The sequence below is a fragment of the Carcharhinus amblyrhynchos genome, chromosome 10 (assembly GCF_965287045.1).
Source record: "Carcharhinus amblyrhynchos chromosome 10, sCarAmb.v2.hapA, whole genome shotgun sequence".
Taxonomy (NCBI): domain Eukaryota; kingdom Metazoa; phylum Chordata; class Chondrichthyes; order Carcharhiniformes; family Carcharhinidae; genus Carcharhinus; species Carcharhinus amblyrhynchos.
Window position 1 is genome coordinate 78,188,056 of NC_137333.1, and position 16,189 is coordinate 78,204,244.

A 16,189-nucleotide genomic window follows, 5' to 3' on the forward strand; every position below is an offset into this window, starting at 1 on the left:
TGTCAAACGCCACACAGCCACCCAAGACCAGTATTAAACCTGGGTCCCTGGCGCTGTGAGGCAGCAGAACTAACCATTGTGCCAAACCTTTTGTTAAGGTTGAACCACCTGTGGCAAAATAAAAGTGTTAAATAGATTTTTGAAATAAATTCCAAATTAAACTCTTCGAAAGAACAAAATAAATCTGTTGCATCGAACAGTAGTCTCAGTTCCCATAAGCTGCAGTACTCAATTGCAGAGCCATTATTTTGATGCATCAAGCCAAAACCCCTATTAATTCTGGAAAAACACAAGTTGTCATGGTAACAATTCACAACATACTCTATGATGGTATATTTGAATATGTGATCCATAATTTCATTCTCCCTTTCTTTCCCCAACTTGCATAACAGGCAGCATCTCTTCCCTCCCCAACCTACATCTCCTCCCTATAATACATGTTTAGGAATTAACAGTAGGAATGCATGGTACGGTGTAAAGCATATTATCTGGTGACTAAATGGTGTCTGTCTAATTAAATATGAGTTATTAACTCAAGACTAACAAGGAAATTCCATATACATAAAACTTCTATGAAAATCTTAATAGAAAGAAGTTACCTGAGTTTTAGCTGCAACTCCAACAGCTCTGCTCTTCGACCCAAAAGATACAACTGCCCTAAAGTGGAAAAAAATATTATATTTCTGTGTATGAATAGCAAATCAACATTTTTTCAAAATTAATCTGGATTCTACACATGGCCTCTTTAGGGAGGGAATTTGTTCTGAGTTCAAAATTTTGGCTAGCTGGAGTGTAGCAATAAAATCAATCCTGTTGCAACTGTGGCCAATTAATTCGTATCAAATGTTATCACCTCCTGAACATCGAAGTGTGCTAAGAAATACACAATCTTTCGATTCTCACTATTTATTGAGTAATGTATTGGGGATGGCAAGAAACCAGCCACATTTCCCACACCTACATCCTCATTTACCATAAAAATTGCGACTTTGATTCTCTGCTTGGGACCCCAACCTCCCTGCCTGGTTTGGGAACAGAAGACTCAGCCTGGTATGAAGCGGCTATCATTCAGCCTGGTCCTTTAGTCAAACATAAATTGTGCCAATTCAGTCTCCATGATACCATTGGTTGTTTCTTCATGCCACATTTGAAGGTTTCAAATACCTGCTTTGCCAATCCCTTTGAAAAAGAGTGAGATATGTTGGATACTACTAGAAACCATTAAGTTCTGGAAATCATGACTAGTAAAGGCTACTGTCAGGGCTTCTGGTATTCCATGCATACAAAAGCTTTGTCATGATTTCTTGATCGTAGCTCAAGTCATGGAACACATGTGGTGCACCTCAAACCACTTGAAGCGTGCATCTACCATGATTAAAAACAGAACACACAACATGCCCTGCAAAGTCCACATATACATGCACCCACGGCCTGCTAGGCCACTCCCATGGGGGTGGGGTGAGAGTTTCTGATTTTCTTGGCACAAATTTGTAATGTCTGTGTCAAGGCCAGGCCACCAATGGATCTCCTGGTCAGCATTTTCATTTGATTATTTCAGGATGGCTATTATGTAGCTCTACTCATATTGGACGCTACCCTGGGGTGGAGAAACTATTCGAGACCCCCAAAGATCCAGTCCTCTGTAAGCTCGTCTTTCTTAGCTAGGTAGAGTTTCGTTTTTTCATAGGGCGATCCTTGGAATCCACTATGTAGGATCATATGTTTTATTTTAGACAAAGATTGGATGCATGTGCGTTCAGGCCTTAATCTGCCTTGCGAACACTGGCAACACCTCCAAAATTCTGAGTGTCATCACAACATCTTCTAACGCTTTTTGATTCATTGTCACATGTATAGGAATAGTGAAAAGTATTGTTTCTTGCACACTATACAGACAAAGCATATTGTTCAGAGTACATACAGGAGAAGGAATGGGGAGGGTGCAACACTACATTTTGCACCCTAGATCAACTTAATATATGGTAGGTCCATTCAAACATCTGATGACAGATGAAGTTGTTCTTGAGTCCATTGGTATGTGACCTCAGAATTTTGTATCTTTTCCCAAAAGGTGGGAGAGAGCTTGTCCTGGGTGCGTGGGTCCTTGATTATGCTCGCTGTTCTGAGGCAGGGGGAAGTGTAGATCAAGTCAATGGATGGGAGGCTGGTTTGCGTGATAGACTGAGTTTCTTGCAGTCTTGGTCACAGCAGGAGCCATACCAAGCTGTGATACATCCAGAAAGGATGCTTTCAATGGTGCATCTGTAAAAACTGGAGAGAGTCATAGCAAACTTGCTGAATTTCCTTGTGTCTTCAGAGGAAGTAGAGGTGTTGGTAGGCTTTAACTATAGCATCGGCATGGAGGGACCAGGACAAGCTGGTGGTGATCTAGGCAGCCAGAAACTTGAACACGTGACCATTTCCAATTCATCCCTGTTGAGAGACAAGGGCATGTCTTCTACTATCACTTCCTGACAACCTTCTGGGTAGCAATGTTGAGGATAATTGTGGAGGAAGTACTTACTGTTTTTGATTGCAGTCTGTGAGTAAGGAAGTATAGGACCCAGTTATAGAAGCCAAGCTCCAGGCCAAGAAGTTTGGTGATACGTTTTGTAGGGTTAATGGTGTTGAAGGTTAAGCTGTAGGAACATAGAAATTAGGAGCAGAAGCAGGAAAGTTCAGTTCTTCGAGCCTGCTCCGTCATTAAATCAGATCATGGTTGATCTCTTCCTTATCTCAAATCCACCTCCTCACCTGTTCCTCATATCCCTCTTTCTCTTTTTCTTTGATTAGAAAAATGTCTATTTCCCTCTTGAAACCATTTATTGATTCAGATTCCACTGCTAAGGGACAGCGAGCTCCACAAATTCACGACCCTCTGAGTAGTTACTCCTCATCTCAGTTTTAAATTTATCGTCTCACAACCTACACCTGTGACCTCTTGTTCTAGATTACTCCATAAGAGGAAATATTTGGTCTATATTTACTTTATTAGTCCCTCTTAAAATATTATATCTAGATCCGATTCCCCCTCATCCTTTTAAAACTCCAGCGAGTACAAGCCCAGTGTTTAATCATTCGTCACATTCAACCACTTCATCCCCAGAATCAATCTGGTGAACCTTCTCTGAACTGCCTCCAATGCAACCAAAGCCTTCCTCAAATAAAGAGACTAAAACATGGACACAATACTCGACATGTGGTCTCACCAACATCCTATACAATTGCAATAGCACTTGTAGTCAATAAATAGGAGTCTAACACAAGTGTCTTCGTCATCTAGGCATTCTAAGATTGAGTTCAGGGACAGGGAGATAGCTTCTGCTTTAGACCTATCGTGGAGACCAGAGTTGATGGGAGCCATGACTAGCCTTTTGAAACACTTCTTAACAATGAATGTTAGAGCCATGGAGCTAACAAAGAACAAAGAACAAAGAACAACCCAGCACGGGAAACAGGCCCTTCGGCCCAACGAGCCCGCGCCGCCGCAACGCCCTACACCTATTCTACCCTGCATGTCTACGAATGGGACCCTACTCAGTCAGATTCAGGGAAGAAATAGTGTCAATTTGGTGGAAACCAATTAGCCTAAGAGCACATCTTTGGGGTGTGGGAGGAAACCGGAGCGCCCGGAGGAAACCCACGCAACCACAGGGAGAATGCGCAAACTCCCACAGACACAGGCCCAAATCCATGTATCTGCACAGCTAGCAGTGCTAGTCACTGAGCTGTTGCGGTGCCCGTCTATCGGTCCAGGATCAAGCACACACACCAACATGAAGTACTAGGCCACTCCTGGACTTCCAAGAGCAGCCCACGCACAACCTGCCGTGTGCATGCCCCTCGCTTGACACGAGGTGGACCTCCACCTGTGGAATAAAGACAAAACATATTAGTTATACAGCCTGCCCTTCCGGTGTCTCCCGAGGTTTACCCTATTTAATAGCCCCTACCATATCCCTCCATTCCCGTTTCACTCATATGCCTATCTAACTGCATCTTAAACGAGTCCAACGTGCCTGCCTCCACCACCCTACTCGGTAGCGCATTCCAGACCCCCACAACTCTCTGTGTAAAGAACCTTCCTCTTACCTCCAAATTATACCTCCCCCCCCTCACCCTTAATTGATGACCTCTTGTGTTCGTACCCAGTCTAGGGAGCAGTCTCTCACTATTAACTCTATCTATTCCCTTCAGTATCTTATATACCTCTATCATGTCCCCTCTCAATCTCCTTCTTTCCAAGGAGAATAGCCCCAGTCTCTTCAGTCTCTCCTCGTAACCCAGTCCCCCCATGCCAGGCAACATCCTGGTAAACCTCCTCTGCACCCTTTCCAGAGACTCCACGTCCTTCCGGTAATAAGGTGACCAGAACTGGACGCAGTACTCCAAATGCGGTCTAACCAACGTTCTGTATAACTGAAGCATTAGACGGCAGCTTTTATACTCTAAGCCCCTTCCTATAAAGGCTAACATCCCATAAGCCTTCCTAACAACGTTCTCCACTTGTGACACAACCTTCATGGATTTGTGGACCTGCACTCCCAGGTCTCTCTGTACATCTATACTCCTAATCGGCCTACCTTTTATCACATAACTCCTCTCTGCATTATTCCTTCCAAAATGCATCACCTCGCATTTGTCAGGATTAAATGCCATCTGCCACCTATCTGCCCACTGCACCAACCTATCTATATCCTGTTGTATCACCTGACAATCCAGCTCTGTACCCGCCAACCCTGCCATCTTGGTGTCATCAGCAAACTTGCTGATCACACCACCTACTCCCTCTTCTAAGTCATTTATGTAGACTACAAAGAGGAGAGGTCCCAGTACCGAGCCCTGCGGCACACCACTGGTCACTGGCCTCCAGCCCGACAAGGTACCCTCCACAACTACCCTCTGTCTCCTATTTCCCAACCAGTTCTCAATCCACCTAACTACCTGGCCTCGTATCCCATGCGCCTTAACCTTTTCTACCAGCCTACCGTGAGGGACTTTGTCAAACGCCTTACTGAAATCCATGTAGATGACATCAACGGCTCTCCCATCGTCAACCGTTTTTGTCACCTCCTCAAAGAATTCCACCAGATTCGTAAGGCAAGACCTCCCTCTAACAAAGCCATGTTGCGTATCCCTAATCAGATCGCAACGCTCCAAATGCTCATACATCCTACCCCTAAGTATTTTTTCCATTAACTTCCCTACCACCGACGTCAAACTCACTGGCCTATAATTCCCAGGGTTATCCCTACTACCTTTTTTGAACAACGGGACCACATTTGCTACCCTCCAGTCTTCTGGGACCTCACCTGTGTCCAAAGAAGAGACAAAGATGTGCGCCAGAGGCCCAGCAATTTCATCTTTCGCCTCCCTGAGCAGCCTGGGATAAATACCATCAGGCCCCGGAGCTTTATCCGTCCTTACGCTACCTAAAAGCCCTAGCACTTCCTCTCTCGTAATAACTATATCCTGCAACTGAACCTCCGCTCCCTCCAAGAGACCGCACGATTCCGAACCCCTCTCCTTCGTGAATACCGACGCAAAGTATTCATTCAGGAGCTCCCCCATTCCCTCCGACTCAATACACAACTCTCCACTCTTGTCCCTAAGAGGACCAATTTTCCCTCTAACTACTCTCTTGCCTCTAATATAGGAATAAAATGCCTTAGGATTATCCTTAATCCTACCGGCCAAAGCCATCTCATGCCCTCTCTTCGCCCTTCTAATTCCCCTTTTTAGCTCCCTCCTACTCTCTCTATATTCCTCCAGCGCACACTCCGTACCCATTTGTTTTGACCTATCATACGCCTCCCTCTTCTTCCTAACCAAGTCTTCAATATCCCCCGTAATCCACGGCTCTCTAATCCTACCTTTCCCATCCTTTCGCTTAACCGGAACAAACCTCCCCTGCAACCATTTCATTTTGTCCCTAAAAGCCTCCCACTTGCCAACCGTGGACTTGCCAGCTAACAGTCCCTCCCAGTCAGTTTGCTGCAGCTCCCTCCTAATCCTGCCATAGCTCGCCTTTCCCCAGTTCAGCACACTCCCGCTTGGACGGCACTCGTCCCTTTCCATTTTTATCCTAAAGTAGACGGACTTGTGGTCACTGTTCGCCACATGTTCGCCTACCTCTACCTCACCCACCTGCCCTGGCTCGTTTCCCAACACTAAATCCAGTATAGCCCCTCCCCTAGTCGGGCAAGTTACATACTGTTCTAGCGACCCTTCCATAACACATCTCACAAACTCCTCTCCCTCCGTACCCCCAGCTCTAGGCCCCCTCCAATTCACTCCGGGAAAATTAAAATCACCCACTACAACCACTCTATTCTTTCTGCACCTGTCCAAAATGCCCCTGCAAATTCCCTCCTCCACTGACTTTGGGCTGTTGGGTGGCCTATAGTACACCCCTAGCAGTGTGATCTCTCCCTTTTTATTCCTCAACTCCACCCACAGCGACTCAATCCCTATCTCTTCCATATCGCCCTCCCTCCGCACTACTGTGATGTTTTCCTTGACTAACAGTGCCACCCCTCCACCTCTCTTCAACCCTCCTCTGTCACACCTAAAACACCTGTACCCAGGAACATTCAGCTGCCAGTCCTGCCCTCCCCGTAACCACGTCTCCGTTACAGCCACCACATCCAACTGCCTCACAAACATCAAGGCCCTAAGCTCATCCGTTTTCCCTGCCACACTCCTAGCATTGAAACAGACACAGTTCAACCCACAAATGTCCCTCGGAACCACCTTCTCCCTTATAATTTTCCTTTCACCCGTCTCTCTCCCAGCCACCTCCCCACCCCCCCTCCCTATTAGTTTAAATCATTCCTGAACACCCCAGCTAACCTCCCTGCTAAGACACTAGTCCCCCTCCCGTTCAAATCCTCCCCACCCCTCCTGTACAGTTGCCTTTCTCTCCTAAACACCTCCCAATGATCTACATAAGTAAACCCCTCTACCCTACACCAGTCCCTCAACCATGCATTCAACTGCATGATCTCGTCATTCTTAGCCCTGCTCATACTGGGCAGCAACCCAGACAGTGCCACCCTAGAGGTCCTGCCCTTTAGTTTGGCCCCCAACTCCTTAAATTGCCTACGGACCTCTCCCCTACTCCTCCTTCCTATATCCCCCTCCCCTACATGTACTATGACCTCTGCCTGGGTCCCCTCCCCTTTCAAAATTCCCTCTACCCTTTCCATTATATCTTTTACCCCTGCTCCAGGGAGGCAGACCACCATCTTGGAGTCGCGCCCTTGCCCACAGAACCTCCTATCAATCCCTCGGACCCTCCCATCCCCTACCACTATCACCTTACCAGACCCTTTCCGTCCCTCTAAATCAGTCTCCCCTTCCTTCCTATTTTTCTGTGCCCCTGCCGACGAACCTTGGGGGGCCTCCGGGGAGGCCGGGGGACCCTGACTACTCTTCTTCTTCCTCTTTCCCCTCCTAACAGTCGTCCATCCTCCCTTCTCTTCCGCCCTTGAGACCTCCTCCTGCTCATGTTTCCCAGCCATTATCTCCTCATTCTCCCTAACTAGAAACGCATCTTCCAGTCGCCCCTCGAGTTGCCTGATCCGGGCCCTCAATCGCTGCAGTTCTAAACATTTACTGCAGATGTGTACCTTGGGGACCCGTGACACCACCAGGAACTCCCACATGTGGCACCGGACGCAACTTACATTCCTCCCTATATTCCCTGCCATGTCCCAACCTCCTGTAAGTGCCCAAGGTAGGAATCTGACTCTCACCTTCTCTAAGCCTGCACTCGCCTAAGCCCAGCAAGCCAAAGCCCTTCTCACTCAGTTCCCACTCACTCCGCTGCCCGCTCCCGACGCTGCCCGCTCTATACTGCTACCCCTTTTTTATACCCCCCGCTCCCCCTTAACGACAATCCCCTGGCCTAACTTCCGGTACGGAAGTAAACTACACTCTAACAAGCCCCGAGAACCGGAAGTACAGGAAAAAAGCGGTTTTCACTTTAAATCAGTCACTCACCACAGCCACAGCCACCAGGTTCAATGCTCCGGAGAACAATGAGCTGGTAAAGGAGCTAGGCTTGTGTGCAACAGGAGATGACTTATGCATTAGCTATCCGGTTCCAGGGCAGTGCTCTAGAAGATTTTCACAGGCTACCAATAACAAGGGTCAACGATGGTAGCTGACATTTGACTTCAATGAAAACTTCTGCCTGCAGACCTCCCCAAGACAAGGGGAGGGGCATGGAAGGCAGAAAGTGAGGATAAAAAAAATCAATAACAATTTACTAATCCTGGGAAGGATTTCAACTCTTACGGTGTTCCCTTGATGGCTTTTACCTTATCCTTCACTGGATGTAACCTTTTGCCATCTACCTGGTAGCCTAAATAAGTTACTTCATCTACTTGAAAGACACATTTCTCCCTTTTTGAAAATTTCTACAAGACCTCTTAAGTTTGCCAGTTGTCCCTGTTCTGAAGTACCCATGATCAGGACATCAACGTACACTGCTACTTTGGGTAGCCCTTGAAGAATGCTATTTCTGAGTTATTGGAAATTGGCACATGTTGACTAAACCCCAAGGGCAAACAAGCATACTCTATAATCTCATGTGCATGTTCGTCACATATTTCCAGGGAGGACTCACCTAATTCAAGCTGGAGATTGGAGAATGTCTGGCTACTTGTTGTTATCAAATCAAAGATCTGTACTACGTTTCTGGGCATGGGATACGTATCAAGTTTGGAAACCTGATTGTGGGGACTAATTTGATCAACAACAGGCGCAGCCCGTTCTGCAACTTGCACAGGCCTTATGATATCTAAACTTTCAAGGTGCCCTAGTTCAGTTTCTACCTTCTCCAACAAGTAGTAGGGAGCTGGTCTTGCTCTGAAATACCTAAATGTGACAGGGTCAACATAGATCTTGGCCTGGGACCCTTTTAATTTTCGTAATCCTTGGAAAACTCTTTGTACAATTCCTTTACATCAAGTCTGAAGATTTCCAACCAATTCGGCCAGACCCAATCTCTTCCCATAAGGCATGGCCCTTGCACTACATATTGAGTGGGAGATGAGCTGTTTGCTGTCTGCAAGACACTGGGGCCATTGTGGTGCCTTTTTTCGTAAAGCCCCACGTAAATGGATAGTCTCCCTTTGATTTTCCCATGCGTCTCCCAGACTCAAGGAGTTGGATGCCAGGTTGTAGGCGCTTGTCTGACCGGGATCTGGGACCAGAGACGGGAACCCCCATGTCCACCATCTTCAAAAAGACGGCCATTTACTAGTAATTCAGGGGCAACCTTTGTGATGATTCAATAGCAACGACTCTGTCTCTAGAAGAGGGGATATCTGCATGATACAGTCAGGTACTAGCCTTGACTTTTCACTAAGCAACATGTGTTTTGCCTGCTCCTAAAATTTTACCTTGGCTGCTGTTTTTGACAGTACTCTTTCTGACCTCCCAAAGAACGTTACAGATCATACTGCAGGGGTGTGCAGATGCCAGACAATGGATTATTATGAAGTCTTCACCACCTTTCCTCTTCCTTCCAGCTGGAAGATATTTGTCCAATCCAGCGGAATCTCTTTTAGCCAATTTCACCGCAATAGGCTCGGTCCTGAACCTTCCACTGCCATTAAATGGGAGCCTAACTAATCATTTTCCATAAGCAACTGGCACATGGGTTGTACCCATCACTTTCAGTGGTTCTCACGCATTGGTCTTCAGCCTTGCTGAAATTTTTGGTCAGGGCTAAGAGTTGGAGTCCAGTGTGCATCTTGTTATCCATCTCCCCTATGACCGATGTGGCTGCGCCTGTGTCGACCTCCATTCAGTCTCACTGACAATTTGACGTGTTCCGATTTTGTCATCGCTACGACAGTAGCTGTTCCTCGTCAGAAATAGGGCGAGCGTCCAGGTTGTGCATTCTCCTGTCCCGTGTATTCTTTTCGGCTATATTGGTTTAGGAGACTTGCTTTTCTTCTGTGCATCCTGACACTGGCAACCATAGCAATGTCATGTCGGGCGCGGTTTTACAGGAACTGCTGTCACTCTGGGCTTAACTTGACCTTGTCCAGGTGTGATTCTATAGGCAAACTTGGGCTTTCTCACATCCAAATCCTTCCGGAGGGCCACTATGTAGTGGCAATCCCCCTGGTATTGGCCTCTACCTCCATCAAGATACCCTGGAGCTCATGCACTCTGCTTATTCTAATGACAAGGCCAGCTGTAATGCCTGTTTACAGTGCACCAACAGGCGTTTCTGTATAGTCATATTGTTAATTCTGCACACCAACCAGTGTTGGAGCATCTCATTTAGTGTCCCCCCGAATTCATAAGCCTCCACCAGACATTTTAGCTTTGTTAGGAAACTGGTGATTGACTCTCTCGCTCCTCTAAATGGAGTAAAAACAGTGCATCTGAAGTATCAGGGGTGGCTTAGGGTCATAATATTCTTGAACTAAGTTTGACAACTCTTGGAAGGACTGTGTCTCCAATGCCTCCGGGAAAGTTAAACTGTGCGTAAATCGCAAAAGCTGCTGGTCTACACGCAGTCAGCAGGATAACCTTTTGTTTCTCATCTGAGGTTATGTCGTTTGCCCTGAAGAAATACTTCATCCTTTCCACATATTGAGCCCAGTCCTCCACTGCGGTGTCAAAGAGTCCAAACAGTGGCATGTTTTCTCAACAATGACTTACCCTCAATACGTGCAGTGATTCAGCAAGTTCCTTCAGGTCACTTTTTTCCTCCTCACCACTGTAATAACGCCACAAAAGGTGAAAGTCCCATCACCAAGTTACTTTATTTATTCCATACATCTGTACACAGCCAGCTCTCCAGTTGCTCCCTGCAGAATGCAGACTGGGAGACTGACACACCTGCTTCAAATAGGAGCATGAGTAAGGCTAGATGGCGTACTCCTGCTCCTATTTCTTATGTTCTCCCTGATTTAACCATCAATTAAGACTCATCGGGTGCTTCTTCTTGGGTATTCATACTCGAGCAAGCCAACCTCATTAGCTTGGCTGAAGTCATCACATTGCCCATCCCTAATGCCCTTGAAATGGAGTGGCTTGATAGTCCATTTAAGAATGGACCTGGAATCACATGTAGGCCATATAAGGATAACAGATTTTCTTCCCCAAAGGGCATTGGTGGACAAGATGGGCCTTTTTAAACAACAGGAATTGACAACAGTTTCATGGTTGCCATTACTGAGTTTCACTTTTCATAGATGTTATCAGATGCTATGGTGTGATTTTGAATGCATACCTTAAGAGCATTAACCTGGGCCTCTATAAAACAAGAGATATTATCACTATATCACCATCTTGCCATCAAGAGGCAAGTATCCCAAGATACGCATCATACAAACATTGTGACACTGCGCAAGAATGTTGACTACAGCGACTGTAAAACTAAATTAAAGCATTTATGTTGAACATGTTGCCCTGGTCAGACTGCAGAACTTGACTGAACACATCTATTCTGAATCCTAGTGTGGCTTCAGAACCAATCAAGATGATCGATTCAGTCCAGCTACAAAAGAAATGCAGTGATCAAAAAGACCACTTTATATTGCCTTCAATCTATTTCACTAAGCTCAGCCATGAGAGCAAAGGCAGCCTAATTAAGTTGCTGGGCAAAATTGTTTGCCTGATGAAGCTGCTGTTTGGTCTACAAGATGGCCAAAGTTAAATATAATGGGGGAGCAAGGGAACGCTTTGAAATCCACAGCGAGGGTTCAATAGGGTTGTTTTCTGCCACTGACACTTTTTATTCTTCTGGTGCAGGTCATATACCTTGATGTCACTCCTTTCTTTCCTGCAGTCATATCTTGATGTTAGAGGGCATCTACTTGTATACCAAAACGATGGAAAGCTGTTCAGCCTAGCCTGCCTGAGATTCAAGACAAACTATGCGCTGAGTCCTCAGAGTTGTCCTTTGATGACAATGCTACATTTAAAGGAATATCTCCAGTGGCAAATGGATAGATCCCTCATGCCTATAAGGAATCTGGCTTGACAATCAACAGTAGTCATGATGTGGGTATGCCGGCGTTGGACTGGCGTAAACACAGTAAAAAGTCTGACAACACGAGGTTTTAGTCCAACCTATTTATTTGATAATATTCTCACCCACGAAGAGGGTAACCCCTCGAAAGCTTGTGAGAATATTATCAAATAAATAGGTTGGACTAAAACCTGGTGTTGTCAGACTTTTTACTGTGTTGACAATCAACATCAGGAAGACAGATGTCATGGTCCAGGATGTTTCCATACCATCATCAGCATTGACAATGTGAACTTGAGGTTGTTCTTATCGTCATATACCTAGGCTCCACAACTGACAGCATCTGTCCCTTGATCTGAAATAGGACATATACTGAATAAGCTGCAACCATTATGTCCAAGCAGACTAACAGTGTGGAATGCAGTCGCTTGACAGAGAGCACAAGACTACAAGTCTGTCCAAACCTGCGTGCTCACTATACTCCTCAAAAGTGGTATGATCTGGACAATACATACAAGGCAAGAAAAATGATTAAACGGTTTCTATCTTCATTGCCTCAGACATATTCTTGGCACTGTTTGGCAGGACGAGCTCATCAATTTAGAAGAGTGTATTAATTCCATCAGCAGCATATACTCATTGGAAGACAATCAGTTATGATGAATCTTCACAAAGCACTGGTTAAACCACAGCTGGAGGATTGTGCCACACTTTAGAATGGATGTGAAGGCATTAGAGTAGTTGCAGAAATCATTTACAATCATTTAATTCGAAAGACCAATGGCTTCAGTTACATAGATAAATTGGAGGATCTGATATTGTTCACCTTCAAGGAGACAGAGAGATCTGTTAAAGGTGTTCAAAAATCGCTAAGGGCCAAAGAGAAACTCTCCCAAGTCCAAATCACGTCAAGAGCCATTTGCTTTTGGCAACATGAGGGGAAAATGTTTCAAGTAACAAATTATAATCTAGATGAAAGGTGTAAAGGAGGCAGACTCAATCCTGGCTTTCAAAAAGAAGTCTCAATGGGCACAGACACAATGGGCCAAACTGCCTTTTGTGCTGTAGCCATTCCAAGATTCAATAATGTAACTTCAAACCATCAAAACATACTGAACTCTTATCTGCCCTTCAAACGGCCTCGCAAGCCACTCTGTTAAGAAGATGGCTCATACCATCTTCTCAAAGATGACAATGTTGATCTTGCCATCAATGCCCACATTCGACGAATAAAATAAAAAAGCTTAGTGATGTTCTGTTTCTTATGCACTTCTGGTACAGGTTATCTGACTGCAAAATATGCATGTTCAGTTGAAAATGCGCTCACAATATTAACCAGATGTGATGGAATTTCTACACCAAAGTGTATCAAACATTAAGGACTCTGATCTGAGACATACATATAGATCCTAATGAAGATATACGATCTGCCCAAGGGCAGATTCTCTACTCATTTTTCCATGCTTTGCAGTCCTGCACTTTCAAGAAGTAAATGCCTTACTTTTTCAGCCACATTGAGTAACATTAGGGAAAATAATAGATGAGGTAGTTGCTTCACTCGTGTACGCTCAAAAGGAAACTCATCCTCTTCTCCACCTTTGTCGCTCAAGGTTCTTCCTTTTCCACCAATACCTCTGGTTTCACCTTTACCTGTAGCTTGTAGCCCTGAACATGGGACCATTACCTGGACCTGGGGAGACCTGGTGCAAGGACAACTAGTCCAAGGTCTGAAGCAATCCTGTTATCCAAGTGAACACAATATCCAGAACCTGTATAATAATTATCAAATACATGTTATAATTCAAATAAAACCTGTCATCTGGACTTAATGTCAGGTCTTTTCTCTCCTTACAGATGCTGCCAGAACTGCTGAGATTTTCCAGCATTTTCTCTTCTAGCTTCAGATTCCAGCATCTGCGGTAATTTGCTTATATTAAAATATTACCTGGCAATTGTTATCAACCCACCTGTAACAATTAGTTTAATCCTAAATTATTTTCAGGCTTCAAACTTGATCACAGCCCAGCTCGAAAAAAAAGAGCAGGTCCCATTTCCTCGTTTCTAGAAATTTCCAGAACATCCCACATTCTTCATTTAACCCACACTTTAAGCAGAACTCCAACTCGATTAAAAGAAATAACTTCATAGCGAAATGCTCCCGTTTCTTTTTCCAGATTATGGGAACAAATGTTTTAAGATTTGATTTTAAGATTTTTTTCGCTCTCTACATAGCATCTTTTTGAAGCTCAGCATCCTATTTTCACTGAACTCTGGCAACATCGTTGTCAAATGAAAAAGAAAATTCCTGAAGTCTAGTACGGGTGAGCAAGAACACTGGGCATTAAAGGTGAAAAATATTGCTGACTTAATAAAATGTGTGATGAGAATAAAAAAAAATGGGGGTGGGGGGAACACTTATGTGCGCAAAATTGTATGCTCAACACGTGAATCCACCGAAAGAGGTAGAAATAATCCAGCCACAAACACTTCACGGTGACAGGAATGGTACGGATCATTTTAAGCGATGGCACACCTTGACTGAAGTTACTTACGGGGTACATCTGTCACTGAACTCATTGGCGACGGTCTCGATGCCTCCCGCTCTAGCGATGGCGGTATAGCAGTTCTGCGATCCGATGTCAAAGCCGACCACCGACATCTTTATGTCAAGTCGAATCGCGTCGCCCCAATGCTACTTTAATCGTATCTTTCTTTCTTTGTCCTTTCGCGCAACACCCTCCCTGTCTTGCTCTATCAACCGCTACCCAGCGCTGACTGCTGCCTCGGGACCGCTCCTCTACTTCAAATACGGAGCCGGCTGACTGGCTGGCTCGCGCACAGGGGGAAAGTTCCAGAAACTGTCAGCATTCACTCCCCCCCGCACCCAACAGCGCGCCAGCTCATCCGCATTCGCCTCACTTCCAGCCAATCAGGGCGCGGCAGCCTGGCCGTTCGGCCCGCCCGCCCCTCCGTCGCCGGGGCGACCGCGGACGCTGTGACGTACGCGGGGAAGTTCCGAGAGGCGCCTGGAAGCTTCCACGGCCCGTGGGCGGCTCTCTCTTTCCGCTGGCCGCCAGCTTCGCTGCCTGAGACTGCTGACAGGAAGGCCATTCAGCCCTTCGCCCGCCCCACGCGTAATCTCACATAGTACAGAGTCAAGAAGGAATAAAAAAATCATCGAGAGTTATATACAGGCTCTCCAACCCCACCATTCATCTGAAGGGATCGTTTTACGTAGAAAAATAGGGCTTCCTCCCATCTGCTTTTTTAGCCAGAAGGTGCATATTTTACCTTATGTTTTCAAAGTAAAATGGATACATACAAGAGTACAGGATCAGGCTGTTCGGCCCATGATATTGTGCCACACATGATACCAAATTAAGTTTAAAGTTTATATTTTAGTATCATGGGTAGGCTTACATTAACACTGCAATGAATTTAGCATGGCCAATGCACCTAACCAGTACATCTTTCAGACTGTGGGAAGAAACCAGAGGAACCCACACAGACACGGGGAGAATATGTAGAATCCACACAGGCAGTGACCCAAGCCAGGAATTGAACTGCGGTCCCTGGCATTGTGAGGCACCACTGTACCACCGTGCCACCCTCTGTAACTAATCGTTTCTGCCTGCCCTTGGTCCAAATCGCTCTATTCCTTGCGTAATCATGTGTTTGTCCAAAAGCCCCTGAAAGGCCCTTATCATGTCCACTGCCCTGGCAGCACATTCCAGATACCTATCATTCTTTATAAAAAAAAACTTGCTCCTCACATCTCCTTTGAACTTTCTGCCGCTCACCTTAAATGCATGCCCCCTAGTATTAGACATTTCAACTCTGGGAAAAAAGATTCGGATTGTAAACTCTATGTCTCTCTTAATTTTATAAACTATCAATGGTTGGCTTGAGTTAATTTTAATTTGCTCACTGATTATTTGGTCACTTTTTTCAAAATATCAAACCAGAGAACTCTAAGCTATTTCAGCAGTTCCAAATCATCAAAATTCAATATCTATAAGTATATATTAGTTATATAGGGTGGCACAGTGGTATAGTGATTAGCACAGCTGCCTTACAATGCCAGAGACCTCGGTTCAATTCCTGGCTTGGGTCATTGCCTGTGCGGATTCTACATGTTCTCCCCATGTCTGCATGGGTTGCCTCTGGTTTCCTCCCAGCTGTTTAGCA

At 45.4% G+C, this 16,189-nt stretch overlaps 1 protein-coding gene across 1 annotated transcript in view; it reads right to left on the reverse strand.

Moving 5' to 3' along the window:
• Positions 1-14,853, reverse strand: part of LOC145349097 (heat shock protein 105 kDa-like) — a 71,333-nt gene extending 56,480 nt beyond the window's left edge. Inside the window, exons 1-2 of the mRNA XM_080197436.1 lie at positions 14,554-14,853; positions 600-657 (exon numbers count right to left, since the gene is read on the reverse strand). Coding sequence (XP_080053562.1) covers positions 600-657; positions 14,554-14,660 — 165 coding nt within the window. The 5' untranslated portion in view covers positions 14,661-14,853. The remainder of the gene's footprint in view (positions 1-599; positions 658-14,553) is intronic.
• Between the last annotated feature and the right edge of the window lie 1,336 nt (positions 14,854-16,189).